General features: G+C 38.5%; 1 protein-coding gene across 3 annotated transcripts in view; it reads right to left on the reverse strand.

Annotated features, from left to right (window-relative positions):
• The window catches only part of CTNNA3 (catenin alpha 3), a 394,612-nt gene that overhangs the window by 375,572 nt on the left and 3,448 nt on the right, over positions 1-15,592 (reverse strand). For 2 of the 3 annotated variants that reach the window (XM_032445274.1, XM_032445275.1), the window contains exon 3: positions 1,621-1,727. In XM_032445274.1, the coding sequence (XP_032301165.1) occupies positions 1,621-1,727 (107 nt within the window). Of the gene's footprint in view, positions 1-1,620; positions 1,728-5,364; positions 5,496-15,592 lie in introns of those variants that run through there. The other variant, XM_015866262.2, reaches the window with a different exon arrangement.

Below are 15,592 nucleotides of genomic sequence, written 5' to 3' on the forward strand. Positions count from 1 at the left end.
TCTCTCTCACAGCCATAAAATTTCCATAGCCTGTGTGTGTGCAAAGAATATAAACATACGGAAGAAAATGTGCTTGGTAAGGAAAAACTCTTTGAAATATTTGAGAAGTATACATGTACACACATAGCACATATTAAGTGTGTGTATACATACAAATAAAGAGACAGAATTTCAGACAAAGTCTCCAAACAAGTAGCTAATCTGCATCTTATAGGACTTGCACAGATCACAGGGTGAAAGCAGTTATGTAGTGTTTCCTTCATGAATCAATGAAGTGACATAAATCTCATCCAGCCACATATTTCCTAATTTTTAATTAAATTCAAAAGAGACAATGTCTAGCACTACTTTGTTATTTGTCATAGGTGAGGTAGAGTTAACTTTATGCCTAGAGGCTTGTACCATGCTGTGCTTTGGATTTTTTATCAAATAATAGTAATAACACCTTGACTGTATTAGTTGTTGCAGATCAGTGCATACACAGAGCCAAAGACATTTCTGCTTCTCAAGCTGCCCTGCCAAAGACAAGCTCAGAGCACACAAGAAGCTAAGAAAGGGACGCAGTCAGGACAACTGACCCCAGCTGGCCAAAGGAATGCCCCATATGATGCGGTGTCATGCCTACCAATAAAAACTGAGGTAAAGGAAGAGGAAGTGGAGGACACTCAGAATGTTGGCATTTGCCTTCCAAAGAAAAAATTAAATTGTTATGTGTCTCTTCTGTCTTAAAAGTGGCTGAATATCTGCCTCTTGATGGGAATTAATGAACAAATCCTTGTTTTGCTTCACTTGCTCGGGAAGTATTTGCATCACCTAGCAAATAAACTTTATTTCAATCCATGATTTCTCTCTCTTTCAACTTTAGGATTCTCTCCCTCATCCCATTTGGGAACAGTGGGTGAGCAGCTGTGAGGTGTTGAGCTGCCTGCACCAACACTACAGAAGCAAACCTAATCTAGTCTCAAATGTTATCCTTATTTATATTAGCAACAAAATTCAACAAGCTTTGGTCTCTGAAGGTGAAATAAAATATGATATGGAATTGTACCTAAAAGCCTTCCATTCAGACATACTTTTCCCAAAACACATGGAATAAAATAAACACCATGGACAAAGACAATCCCTTATAGTGTTTGTTTGCATGATGGCAGGGGGTTGAGAAGGATTAAAGAAATTTTTTTCCATTACTCTGAAGACCTAGTGCAACTAGCAGTACATAGCCATGAGAGTAAGTATGGAAGTATAATGCTAGTCAGATTAACACAGTTATGCCACTTTCTACCTGTGAGTTCCTCTCTCTGCAGAGCCCTGCACAGCAATATTCTAACATACCACCTTAGTCACTGCTTGGGATGCCAAGAGGGAGATGCAACAATGCTGACAGTCCTGCAATCCTCTAGTCATCATCTTGACAAGGCTGAAGGACGCAGGTAGACGGAGAACCTTGTGGTACATGCAATTAACTAAATAAAAATAGGGAATTGCATAACAATGCCCAGTTTCCAAGCCAGTTACAGAAGAGTCATGGGAATGCTTTACACAACAGTGTTCTTAGTCTATATTCTTCAACCTCATTCACTTCTCTGTATGTCTAACTTCTTTTCTGTAATGTTAAAATACCTGAATTATAAGTGGTTCCAGTAATTTCTCCACTGTAAAGGTCTGGATCTGCAGATCCTGAGGATCAATTTTCAGTTTAATGTTTGGTACTTTGGTTGGCATTTCACCTAGGAACAAGGCAAAAAGATAAAAAATAATTTTGTTGTGCAGTTATTAACCATGAGAGCCCATTGCAATCTGTCTGTGTCCAGAAACCACTTCCTGGAGTACAGGCTTGATTCCACAAAAGGATTAGGATTTGAAGAGATAAGATTAATTATTATGATTCCTTGCTTCTAAATTGTGAAAATATATACAGATACCCACATAAACTGTGAAATAATAGATTTCAGATGCATATAAATGTCTTCTCTTCAAGATTTCTAGTTTGACTGTGTATTTTAAAAAAGCACAAGGATAATTGTATGAAAAATCCATTAAGTATAAATTCTGTACTAGTCAATAAAATTGAGCTTTTAAAGAAGTATGTATTTCGTTACTAAATCTATTGAAAAACTGCATTACTGAATGCATCACAGAAGAAAAACACTGATGTTATGTGCATAAGACCTATATCTTACTTGCACGTTAAAGCATAATAAACAGTTTGAGAACAAAAATGTATATAGAAGCTCCTAAAAGTCCTGATAATTAACAGCATGAGAATGTGAAACATTTAGTTATTTTATGCCCTGCAGTAGCAAACGTTTTCTAAGTGTTGAGACAGATTAAATTAAGAAAACCTATAACTGAAGACAGTAAGATGGAATTAAAGCTAAGGAAGATCTTTAAAGTGAATGAGTCATTCATTAGGAGCTGGATCCAAAGTTCACAGGCATTAATTTAAGGGTTTTCACTGAGTTCACCGGGTCCCGGTTCAGGCTGCAGTGTAATGAGTGTGCACCAGCAGAGAATTACAACTGTGTTTTAAGTAGGAAAGCAAATAATTATTGCTCCAAAATAAAAGACACTTGAAATTTTCCAGTAACTCAGCTTCCTGTAAAACATAATTCAGCAAAGCTTTTTTATCCAGTAAAGACTTCAAACACAAAAGTAATGGATATCTGTCTGTTTTTGAGCAGGACTTATTACAACCATTGATGCTGTATAATAAAGTAATAAGGTAGCTCGATTGTGCAGGCTGAAGGGATATATTGTAACCTCCTGGTGAACCTAGCATTGATCTAATACTACGCAGTAGGTTTAAGCTTTCTATACCAAGTTGTTTGTCTTATAATAGATATCCACATTCCACTTGCAGGCAATGATAGCATGAATGATAATTAAAGAATTAATGTTAGAAGTACTTCAAGATTTTACCAAACTTAATATCACCAATAAAGGTGATACAAGTGTTAAATTTATTGCTTCATTATAAAATACACTTGCTAGAGCCCTAAGTTTCCACAGATTCAGTTGCTCATAATCAGGTGAGAATATATGGAAAGAACTGATTCTTCAGTTTTAATTCTATTTACAAGTCAACAGATAAAAAGTGAACAGCCCTGACATGAAACAGACAACTTCAGTTTTCCTTCCATATAACTTTTTTTTAAAAAAAGACAACTTTTGAAATGTCACTGCAAATCATTTCACCATGTTCTACACATTTGTTTCTTAGACATCTGTAACAAAAGCCAAGGAAATAAAATTTGGGCCACCAAAAATTAGTCATGTCAGTGGTTCTCTTTCTGTTCAGTGAATCATCAAGTAGACTGCTCCCAGTGTTCTTAAAGACAACAATGTAACTTATCCCTCTCCTTCTTCAGCAGTACAAAAATTCAGTTGTCTCCTAGTTGAAGGAGCTGCAGCTCTTCTCCTAGCTCAAACCGCTGCATATCCTTCCTCATGATAAAGTTCTATTTACAGAAGCACAGAATCATACAGTTGAAAAGGAACTCTGGAGGTCATGTAGTCAAACCCTCAAGCAAACATACAGATCTTGTCTCTCACTCCTACCACCTCACTGTAGCCATTAAGTAGATTTAATAAGACTTGAGATTTTTAATTACACTGCTGGTTCACAATTCTTGTGTTTGACATAATTTGCAGAAACTTCCCAGTATGTGAGGTTTTTTTTTAAAATACATCACAACAAATGCAAATAGATTACATTGATTCTACTGTGAATTCCTTTTGGACCTGTTAAAAATCAGATGAAAGGAAGTAGGTTGGCTGAAAACAACACTTAGTGCTTCTACTGAGATTTGAAAAAAAATCACAAGATTGTCAGGTTATTTTTTCTTCACATATAGCCATACTTTAAATTTGTAGAGGCTTCCACTCGATTCACTGGCAGAAGGGCATTACTAGCCATTTCACTCAAAGTTCAAATATGAGACCTTTGCTGCTTGCAGCAAGAGCTTCCTGCTTTCTCTCAGCCCACCTTCCTATACTACATATCGTCTACAGTGATTAGATCTTTCCCACTGAACCATCTCAAATTTATACTGTGTTACAAATTCAATTCTTTTTTTTTTTTTTTTAAATCAGAAAAACCTCCATGAGCAGAGAATTCATCTTCCCTGTGTTTGTAGGTTTTTAAACCTTAGCACGTTGTCTAATGCAGATATTTTTACTCTTTGCTCCAGTGCTCACTCAGGTTTCTGAAATCTACAATAGTTTTTTGCCTTAGGTCAAGCCAATAAATTAGCATTAATTGAAAATCAATGGCAAATTTTGCTTTATTGTTCCTGAAAATTTAAATTATATTCTAAGGTATAGATAACCTACCTAAAGACTTTGTTATAAATTGTAGATGTTTGGGAGTTTTGTTTGTTTTCTCACAAGTATAATTACAATGTTCTTTTTAAGCAGACAGAATAGGAAAATACACTTGCAAACAAATGCAGTGAAAATGCAAAATTTTATATTATTTTGACACCATTACCACTTCTTTAACTTACCAGACTCTTGTCAGTATCCTTTATCATATTAGTAATAAAAGGTTCTTGGGGTTGATCTCTGTTTCTTTGTTTTTAATAGAGACAAGTATTACAGTATTATAGAGACAAGAGGGTGGCAAGGAAAAATACGCAGGCAGTAAAAAATGATTCTGGACCTTTTCCTGACATTTCCTCTTCTTAATTAAGGGGAGAGATTTTTAGATAATTTCATATCTTCCTCAAAATATGGGGGGAAAAAATATAAAATTTTTTTTTAAAAATCACAGTTTGGAGGACTTTTTTACTTGTTTTTGTTTGTTTGCTGTTATTTTTGTTTACTTTTGACATGCATATACCTACTCCCATAAGAACATGCCCTGTAAATACAGTACAGATCTTGACTGCAAGATTTTTTGTTAAAAGGCTGCTTTAACCTCACACTTGGTTATATTAACCTTTACAGTAGGCAATTTCAGCACTGTAGACGGGGAACTTTTACAGCACTTAGGACGTTAAGCACGTGTCACCAGATACAGTTCTTCTGTCTCCAAACATCCAGTAAAGCAACTACCTGCACTCTTCTACAAGTGCTGCAAACTTAAAATAAGAACTTGTCCTGTCAGCAGATGTGTCCAAACTGAGAATACTGAGTGCTATGGACTAAGAAAAATATTACTATGAAAAATAGTTTCCAACAGTTTGCAAGACAGTTGAGCACAGTACCTGCACTTTCTTAGATCAATGTGAAAGTAAACTGTATGCAGACACAGACCAACCAGTTAGCATTAGAAAGCCGAGCCAAAGATATTCTGCAGAAATTAGAGAAGTTTAGAATCCATTTCCTGCTAAGTCAGTAGAAAGCTAACAGCACATCACTCACCTATGCTAGAATACAAACGGTCCATATTCAGCACTAAAGCAACTGCCTATGTTATATCCTTGTGTTAGGGAGCTTCAGTGCAACTGATTTGGCTCACTATTTGGCTTCTGAAGCATCTGCAAGGGACTGCCTGACAAGCACTCTAGTGTATTTCAGGATGACTGACAGGACACAATGGCTGCTGGAATGGTGGCAGGGGGATGGGCAGCCTTAAAGCTATATACAAGAGCACAGCTACACAGATATTTAGATATTTAATAAAAAGAAAAAAAAAAAAAAAGAAGAAAGAAAAAAATTAAAAGCCTTTATTAAAATTGATTTTGAACAATTAAATGACATGAAATACTCCATTACTCATTTTTCTAGTGCTTATTTATAATATTCAGCAAGGCTATTGTTTTCCCATACATTCTGGTCTCATGCCAGATTCTGTCTCAAGGCAGTGACTCAGACCAGCTTCTGAACTGGACAGCAGAAGGATTCATGAGGCTCTAACTGAATCTTTTGGCACCAAATTTGTTTTCTTTCTGTTGTATGTTATTCTCCACTGGCAAACAGAGCATAACAGCCTATCAATTTCATTAAATGCAAAGGCCCATTGCCTTCAAAAAAAAAAAAAAAAAAGAAAAGAAAAATGTATTAATACAAAGCAGAATGGATGAGTATTTGTAAAATACATGCACATGACACCTGAGATTTCTAAGACATAAGGCACTGCTGAGAGTGTGTAATAGAATGTTTTATTATTTGATCTTAAATTCTTATTTATTATATAATTATTTAATAGCTCTACTGAGTCAGTACAGGGAGAGTAAATCAGATTTTATAAAAGCAACAAAAATAGTGACTGTATTTTTCCTTAATCCTTTAGATGATACATGAAAAAATAATTTCCAGAATGGGAAAAAAAAAAAAAAAAAAAAAAATTGTTATGATGTACTAGTTGGGTTTCCAATGTAGCAGAATGAACTTCCATGGGCCAGGCCACACACCAGAATGGAGCAATATCTTCCACAGATGGGAAGGGTAAACACATTCAACTCTAGGGAAAATCCACGAAGCATGTAGCAAACTATTTCTGTACAAGGCTGTCAGGTTAATCCTTAACCACCTCAGATATTTTCATTTCTCACCATTTGCAAGAGGAAACACCTGCTAGTGCAAAGGAAGTTGAAAAGAAAGAATAGCCAGAGAACTGGAAGGTGGCAAGAGTCAGAGCTGTTAATTGTATTTAATCACTGCGGGTTACTACCAGACTTAGCACATAGATACAAATTTACAGTGGAGTAACAAAAAGATGTGAGTGAAAGTGCTGAGAATGAAAACAAACTAACTAACAAACAACAACAACAGAACGGGTTTACATTCTCTGGACTGCATTCTCTTTAATACACTGACCACCTTCAAACACACCTGAAAAACAACTGAAATTCCTAGGGACATAAGATTTCTACCAAATTCAACACAACTTTCAGTATAACTAAGTAGTGTCATACATCATCCCTTTAAAAACAAACCTACCAAGGAAAAAAAAACAGTATTAGCCTAGTTCTTACTGAGTACAGGAGAATCAACATGGTGAGGAATAGGTTATGATCTAATTGTATGAAAAGCTTTAGTTAATGTTTATAGAAAAAAATAATGCTTGAGATGAGAAACTCATTATATTTCAGTCGGCAAGCACCTTCCAAAATGTCTAATGACCACTGAGACTTCAAATGATGAACTTTCTCTGGATTATATTATTCTCAATGCACTCTTTTCCTTGCTAAGAAGTTGTGCCTACTTTTCCTATAGTGCATTCCATCAAATCTCTTTAATGTAGAGGCTATCTTTCAATTCCACATGAGGAAACAGAATCTGAGATAAATTACTTGCTCGCAATCACACAGAATGTCAGTGGGAGAATCAGGAAGAGAATCTGGTGATACAACTGTCCATCTAACTGGAGCACCTTGCTCCCACAAACTGCAGCCAATAAACAGACTGAGAAGAGTAAATCGTTTCTGAATACATCTTGTAACATAAACCTAGAGAATATAATCTCTTCTACCATATTCAGGTCAAAGTTACCCAGATACTATTATTTCTTATTCTTAGTAACATCAGCTAACACATTCTTCTCCCTTAAATATACTATCAAAATTACTGCCTTGGTTGCATGTACTCTTTCACAGGCAGTTGCCACGTAGTGACGAGTTCTAGGAGACATTCCAGCAGAGGTGTGAATCCTATAGTCTGATCAGCTGCAGAGCAGTTGGCTTTGCACTAGCATGCCAGGCTCTGTTCTTCAACCAGCAACAATCCACATATGCATGCTATTGTCCTGAGTCTACAGCCACAGCAAGGAAATCCTCCCCCACAGAAATATCACTACAGTATTATTACATTACTGCAATAACTTGCAGACCTGATGATCATCACACTATATTAGCAGCAAACTGTATAGAACTGACAGCAGAAGCAAAATAATCCTGCTTCGCTTGGAAATATTTTAACAGCCCTGTATTCATAACATTTCTTCCCAGGTACTTTTTTCCCCAAGAACTGAAGCTTTGTGTCTGAGAACTACAGTTGTAATATTTAAGATATCAAAAAAATAAATATATTTCATAAGAAAAAACAAAAAGGAAGTTGTGCAACAGGGGCAGCATCTCCTTCAAAAAGAGAAGGTTTTCATTATACACTTTAGACCCACTCCAGAATCTTTTCTAAAAACTTAAAAAAAAAAATATTCTGACATGAGCCTCTGTGCTATTTTCCCTACATGCACTTGGAGCACTGAACAAGCACCCTTCCTTGGTTAAGTAGCACACAGTTTGTACATGGATTACTATCTTGTACTGGTAACAACAGTTCTAAAAGGTTTGGCTCCAAGACCTCCCCTTTGTTATCGCTTTTAAAGTGTTCCTATCTCTATTCAGAACCAGAGACTCTGTTTAAAATAAAGTTCAAGTTGACCTTTCACTAAAAATAGAATATTGTTCAGTTCTCGTGGGGGGCGGAGGGAGAGGAAACACACCAAACATTTACCATTTTTGTTATTTGACAGTTACATACTGTAATATCTACAATGCTTTGCTTAACAGACACCCACTTCTTACTCAGTTACAATGGTTTAAAATGCTTTTTTCTTGGTAGGGCTGTCACATCTCAAAAAATTTTTCGTTTCATACCCATGCCTCACACATCATGTTTCACTATCATATCCCATTGCAAGCAACTACTTTCAAATTAATTTAGTTTGTAATGGTGTGCACTCTGTTTTCTCCAGTGACCCAAAGAATATATCTGTATTTGTCTGTGACAAATAATGTATCTGTTCTCCACTGCTGTTTAATGACATAAACAAACCAACTCCAGAATTAATGCTAGTACATGTAATCACTGTTTTTTAAGAATGTATTGATTTATATACGTATGAGGGGGAAAAAAAGAATCTGTTTGCAGAAAGCACACCACTTGGGACATCCACAAGCGGTGTATCAACTAGTACCTACAAGGGCTTTATCTAAAATAATAGGGACAGATTGTTTAATCATTTAATCAAAGCTGTAATCCCACTGCACACCTGCAGGACTGTACAGACCTCAGACTCCAGGACACTTAGGAACTCTTCCAAGCAGGCTCCTGGCAGAGCATAGCACCTTACCAATTCAACCGGTTTCAACATAAAATCCATCTCAGAAGAGAAACACTACATAGTAGATTCACTGTTTCTTCTAAAACAGTCCCAGAAATAACAACTAAAGATTTGTCATGGTTTAATAATTTTGTAATTTTGCTATCAGTATTCCACATCATAACATCATATAAAGCATGAATAACTTTAGTGAATCTGCAACTTACAGAAGAAGACTACATACACCAGAGAACATCACAGTCAGAGATAAGTCACAGGACCTGGACACTATATTATCTCTCTCCCAGGCTGGACTGACATCTTTCGAGTTCTGGCATTCAGGAGAGCCTGTGGGAGACTTCACCGTGCTGCCTAGAGTTTACAGTAGGCCTCTCGGTTTCGGGACTCGTTTTCTCTCTCCTATTTTGCTTGATTCATTAGCTTAATTTCAATTATATTGTATTATATTGTGTTATACTGTATTTCGATATAGTATTTAGTAAATAAGTGTGCCTCTTTAGATCATTGCTGCTGTTTTCTTTTCCTAATTAACTTTTCCTTTTGGCCTAGGGCCCTTGTGGGGCCCATGGCCCCCCCTGTCACGGACGCAGGTAGATTTCGATTTAAACCGTGACAGATTTTGGTGGAGAATGCAGGCAAATTGAGTTGCTGTTTTTCTTCTGTTGCTCTTTTAGCTTTTAACAGAGCTATGAGGTTGGTTTTTTTCTGTTAAGGAGCTATCTTAGGTTTGTGTTTCTGCACCTGCGAGCTTGACCTTGAAAGTCCAGGCAGACTGCCAATACTCCGGGATATTTGTAAATACCGTTAAGCTCTGCTTTTTTACTTTTTTTCTCTCTATTGAAGAAAAAAAAAAAGAAAAAATGTTTTCTCTAGTAAAGTTGTTTTACAAGGAAAGGCAGCGCTAGTAGGGCGTCCCCCACATCAAGGTGCACTCATCCTTTCCCAGCCGCCACAGCAGATTCCTTTTGAATTATACTTCTTTCCATGTGTGCTCTACACATGCATGGCCGGTGCACGATATAGAGCCCAGATGGAAAACTTGCTTACAGAATGTCTAATTAAGGCATACAGAAAAAGTGTTTCCTTAACATTAATCCACTCTATCTTAAGTCCTGTACCTAATTGGACATTCGTCAAATATTTCTGAGGCTCTACCTATACATATACATAAATATATGTATAAATAAATATATATATATATATATTTATACTATACACACACACAAGAAATCATTGGTTGCACTCCCCCAACATCAAATTCCCTTGTGGTACACACTGGACATTCCCATTTTTGTCCATCACCCACCAAGTGCACCCAGGTCCCTGGGCAAAAACAGTACCCCAGAGAGGTTTGCACTTTCCAGATGCTGGAAAGACCTAAACTGCTTTTCCTAACACGCTCTTTATGTGTACTACAGGAATCTTATCTCCCTCTATGGTACATAGGGAGCTAGGTTGGTTAGGACTATTACAATTACTAGATCCTCGAGTGTTGACCAACCAGGTGACTTCTGCTAAATGGTTCTCCCAATTTTTTATATGTTCCGCCACCCATTGCTTTCAACATAGTTTTCAACAACCCATTGAATCGTTCAATCTTACCAGAAGCTGGTGCATGATAGGGAATATGGTAAATCCACTCAGTGCTGTGATTTTTGGCCCAAGTAGTTACAAGGGAATTCTTGAAATGAGTCCCATTATCTGATTCAATTCTTTCCAGAGTGCCATGCCGCAACAGGATTTGCTTCTCCAACCCTAATATGGTGTTTCAGGCGGTAGCATGGGGTACTGCATATGTTTCAAGCCACCCAGTGGTTGCCTCCACCACGGTGAGTACATAACGCTTACCATTGCAAGATTGTGGCAAGGTGATATCATCAACCTGCCATGCCTCTCCATATTTATACTTCTGCTATCGCCCTTCCCCCCAAAAAGGTTTCATCCTCTTGGCTTGTTTAATTATGGCGCATGTTTCACAGTCATGAATAACTTGAGCAATAGCGTCCATAGTTAAGTCCACCCCTCGGTCTCTGGCCCACTTGTATGTCGCATCCCTTCCTTGATGACCTGAAGTCTCATGGGCCCACCGAGCTAGGAATAATTCACCCTTGTTCTGCCAATCCAAGTCTATTTGAGCCACCTCAATTTTGGCAGCTTGATCAACTTGATGGTTATTTTTACATTCTTCAGTAGCCTTACTTTTAGGCACATGAGCATCTACATGGCGCACCTTTACAACAATGTTCCTTATTCGGGCAGCAATGTCTTTCCACAGTTCAGCAGCCCAAATAGGTTTACCCCTTCATTGCTAGTTGTCATCTTCCCACTGCTGCAACCACCCCCATAAGGAATTTGCCACCATCCATGAATCAGTATAAGGATGAAGCATTGGCCACCTCTCCTGTTCAGCCACATTTAAAGCCAGCTGAACATCCTTTACCCCTGCAAATTGACTTGATTCTCCTCTACCTCGAGTGACCTCTGCAACTTGTTGTGTGGGGCTCCATACAGTGGCTTTCCATCTGCAATGATTCCCCACAATACAACATGATCCATCTTCTATGATTCCAGGACAGCTGAGTTTTCCCATTTGAGCTCATTGTGTAATGAAATCCACTTACTCCGAGTGGCATCAGTAACATGATGGGTGGAAGGAACCTGTCCTTTAAACATCCAGTTTATTACTGGCAAGTGAGATGCTAGAAGAAGCTGAACCTCTGTCCCAACTTCTTCAGAAGCAACGCAAACCCCGCTCATACACAGCTAAGATCTCCTTCTCAGTTGGAGTGTAGCGCAACTCAGACCCTCTTATATGCTTGACTCCAAAATCCCAGGGGTCAGCCTCGGGTCTCTCCTTAGGCTCTTTGCCACAAAGTCCAAGTGGGATCTTTCTCTCCAGCAGCAGTGTAGAGGATGTCCTTCACATCCTGTCCTGTCCATACTGGCCCCAAGGCCATGGCACAGGCTATTTCTTGTTTTACCTGCTCAAAAGCCTGCTGCTGCTCAGGACCCCATGAGAAATTCTTCTTCTTCTGTGTCACCTGATAGAGGGGGCTCACTATGTGGCTGTAGTTTGGGACATGCATTCTCCAAAAGCCCACTACTCCCAGAAAAGATTGGGTCTCTGTCTTGTTGGTGGGCGGAGACATAGCAGTGATTTTGTCAGTCACATCTGCTGGGATGTGACGACGCCCATCTTGCCATTTTATACCTAAGAACTGGATTTCCTGGGCAGGCCCCTTCACCTTGCTGCGCTTAATGGCAAAACCAGCTTGCAAAAGAATTTGGATTATCTGTTTTCCTTTCTTGAAAACCTCTGCTGCTGTATGGCCCCACACAATATCATCAATATACTGCAAGTGCTCAGGAGCATTACCCTGTTCCAAGACAGCTTGGATCAACCCATGGCAAATGGTTGGGCTGTGCTTCCACCCTTGAGGTAAACAGTTCCAGGTATACTGAATACCTCTCCAGGTAAAAGCAAACTGTGGCCTACATTTTGTAGCCAATGGGATGGAAAAGAAGGCATTAGCAATGTCAGTGGTGGCATACCACCTAGCTTCTTTTGACTCCAGTTCATACTGGAGTTCTAGCATGTCTGGTACAGCAGCACTCAATGGAGGTGTGACTTCATTCAGGCCACGGTAATCCACTGTCAGCCTCCATTCTCCACTGGCTTTACACACTGGCCATATGGGGCTGTTAAAAGGCGAGTGAGTTTTGCTAATCAATCTGTGATTCTCTAACTGGCAAATTAGCTTGTGAATGGGAAGCAATGTGTCCCTATTGGTGCAGTTCTGCTGTCGGTGCACCACTTTGGTGGCAATTGGTACCTCTTGGTCTTTTACCTGGAGCAACCCCACAGCAGTGGTTGAGATGTGCCAGGCCACCTAATCCACAAAGTCCAATTACTCTATTGCCCCTTTCCCCCCCACCCGGCTGGGGGCAGGGCCTCTCTATTGGTTACCTCGTTGACTTGCAGCAACTGGAACTCTCCCCTTCTTGGAAGAGTTCACCTTGGTAGTTGTTTCACCTTGTAATTCTTTCACTTGTGCCTGAAGTGCAGAAGTGGATGAATTATACCACTTCTTCATATCCTCCCCATGATTACAGAGGAAATACAACAAAACAACATGCATGGTCTTACTGTTGTCATTTGCTTGAATACGAAGACGTCTCTTTTTTATGGTTGAGATTTTTGTTGATATGGGTCAGGAGGAACTCACACTTTTTAGCTTTCTCAATAGGCTATCGTGGAAATCTCAGTCTCCATCATCTGGTACCACCGTGGATTCATCTACATCAGGCAAGTTAGCCAATTTATCAATAATATCACTTTGTGTTCCCTCCACTTTGTCTAACCTTTCCACTATTTTTTCCCCTATTTTGACAATGGCTGAAGTATAAAGCTTAACTTCTTATAAAGCTTATAAATAATTCAAGTTCCTGAAGTCTGCTAATTAGTTCATTCACAAGGGGTTTCCTTTCCCCTTTGCCATATACTAATGCAAGTGCACTGGCATGCTTTTCTGGAGCAGCCCTTGTAAAGTCACGCCACATTTGTCATGGAACACGGACTGTCTCAGGATCATGTAATTGGTTTGGGTCATTACGGTTGAAGTGGGAGCTGTATAGCATTTCCACCAGAGCATTTTCTCTCAAAGTTTGGATACCTTTCTCTATATCAGTCCATTTCTTTTTCTCAGGCTCCAAGTCACATTTAAAGGGGAAATCTATCTTTTACCACTATCAACATCCGCTTCCAGAGGGTGTAGGACTGATCTTGGCATGTGCCAATACCTCTGTCCACACGTGAGAATGTTGTGCTTCTGAGAAGGCTATTCTGAAGACAATGATAACCATTATTTGAAGAACCTGGATGACTGGAAAGTTCACATGACCACACAGCTTCTGTCAGATTTCCTTGAGATGCACAGTTGTACAGCCAACACGGTAAGAGAAGAACTTCATGAAAGTCATATGCGAATTGAAACACTGTCTTCCCATATCACTGATATTCAGAAAGAGTCTAGAGCATGGCGAGATACCGTGATGTCCTCTGGGATATGTAGTCTTCTTCTGTAAGTTGCACATTCAGTAAAATTATTCATGCTTCATATGATGTTATGATGTGGAATACTGATAGCAAAATTACAAAATTATTAAACCATGACAAGATTATTTTGTCCCTTTGAATACAAAAGAAGGATTGGAAGGTGTTGTGCTCAGACTGGAGAGCATTGTGCTTACACTGGAGGGCGCTGTGCCTGGCCCGGAGAACGTTGTGCTTCTGAGAAGGCTATTCTGAAGACAATGATAACCATTATTTGAAGAACCTGGATGACTGGAAAGTTCACATGACCGCACAGCTTCTGTCAGATTTCCTTGAGATGCACAGTTGTACAGCCAGCACAGTAAGAGAAGAACTTCATGAAAGTCATATGCGAATTGAAACACTGTCTTCTCATAACGCTGATATTCAGAAAGAGTCTAGAGCATGGCAAGACACCATGATGTTCTCTGGGATATGTAGTCTTCTTCTGTAAGTTGCACATTCAGTAAAATTATTCATGCTTCATATGATGTTATGATGTGAAATACTGATAGCAAAATTACAAAATTATCAAACCATGACAAGATTATTTTGTCCCTTTGAATACAAAAGAAGTTGAGGATGCAACATCATTGGAGATTCAAGGCCAGGCTGGATGAAGCCCTGAGCACCCTGGTCTAGTGAGTGGTAGCCCTGCTCAGAGCAGTGGGGCTGGAATAAAATGATCTTTTAGCTTCCCTCCAACACAATCCATTCTACGATTTTATGATTTGACCCCCATCCTCATTCTAATACAGATTACTTTGGCTAAAAATTAATCCTACAGATAACTTCTTGGTTCCAAGGCAAATTATTTTCATACTATTGACCAATTCTCAACAGGAGAGAACAGCAACAATTCATAATGCATTTTTTTTTCCCCCAAATGCCTGACACCAGGACTAATTCTTTGCTGTTGCAAATATTTTTGTCTACACTGGCTCTGAACATACCTCACATTCTTAATAAGAGAAGCCCAAATGTATTTTACATAGAAAAAAAATGTCCTAACATACATAAAGTTTTTGAAACAATCCAACTACTATATTGAATGTAACAGCCCTATTTAGAAATGTCTTCTTACCTTAATATCAAATAATGGTGCTAAAATTACTGTACAAGACAATTCATACAAAGGTTATAAATGTACATTTACATAAGCCATCCTAGCACTGGAAGCAATATCCAGAGAAGTACAAAGAGGTAAACAAAACTTGAAAGAACACAATTCATTTAACACTTCACCCTTCCTCTAACAATATTCTGATTTTTTTCATAAATAGAAAACACAAAAACATCGCACACCTGTCATGGTTTAATAATTTTGTAATTTTTGCTATCAGTATTCCACATCATAACATCATATTAAGCATGAATAATTTTACTGAATCTGCAACTTACAGAAGAAGACTACATCTCCCAGGGAACAACACGATAGGTCACGGGACCTGGACTCTATATTAACTCTGTCGCAGAACAGACTGACGTCTTTC

Source organism: Coturnix japonica, chromosome 6, assembly GCF_001577835.2.
Source record: "Coturnix japonica isolate 7356 chromosome 6, Coturnix japonica 2.1, whole genome shotgun sequence".
In the NCBI taxonomy this organism is placed as follows: Eukaryota; Metazoa; Chordata; class Aves; order Galliformes; family Phasianidae; genus Coturnix; species Coturnix japonica.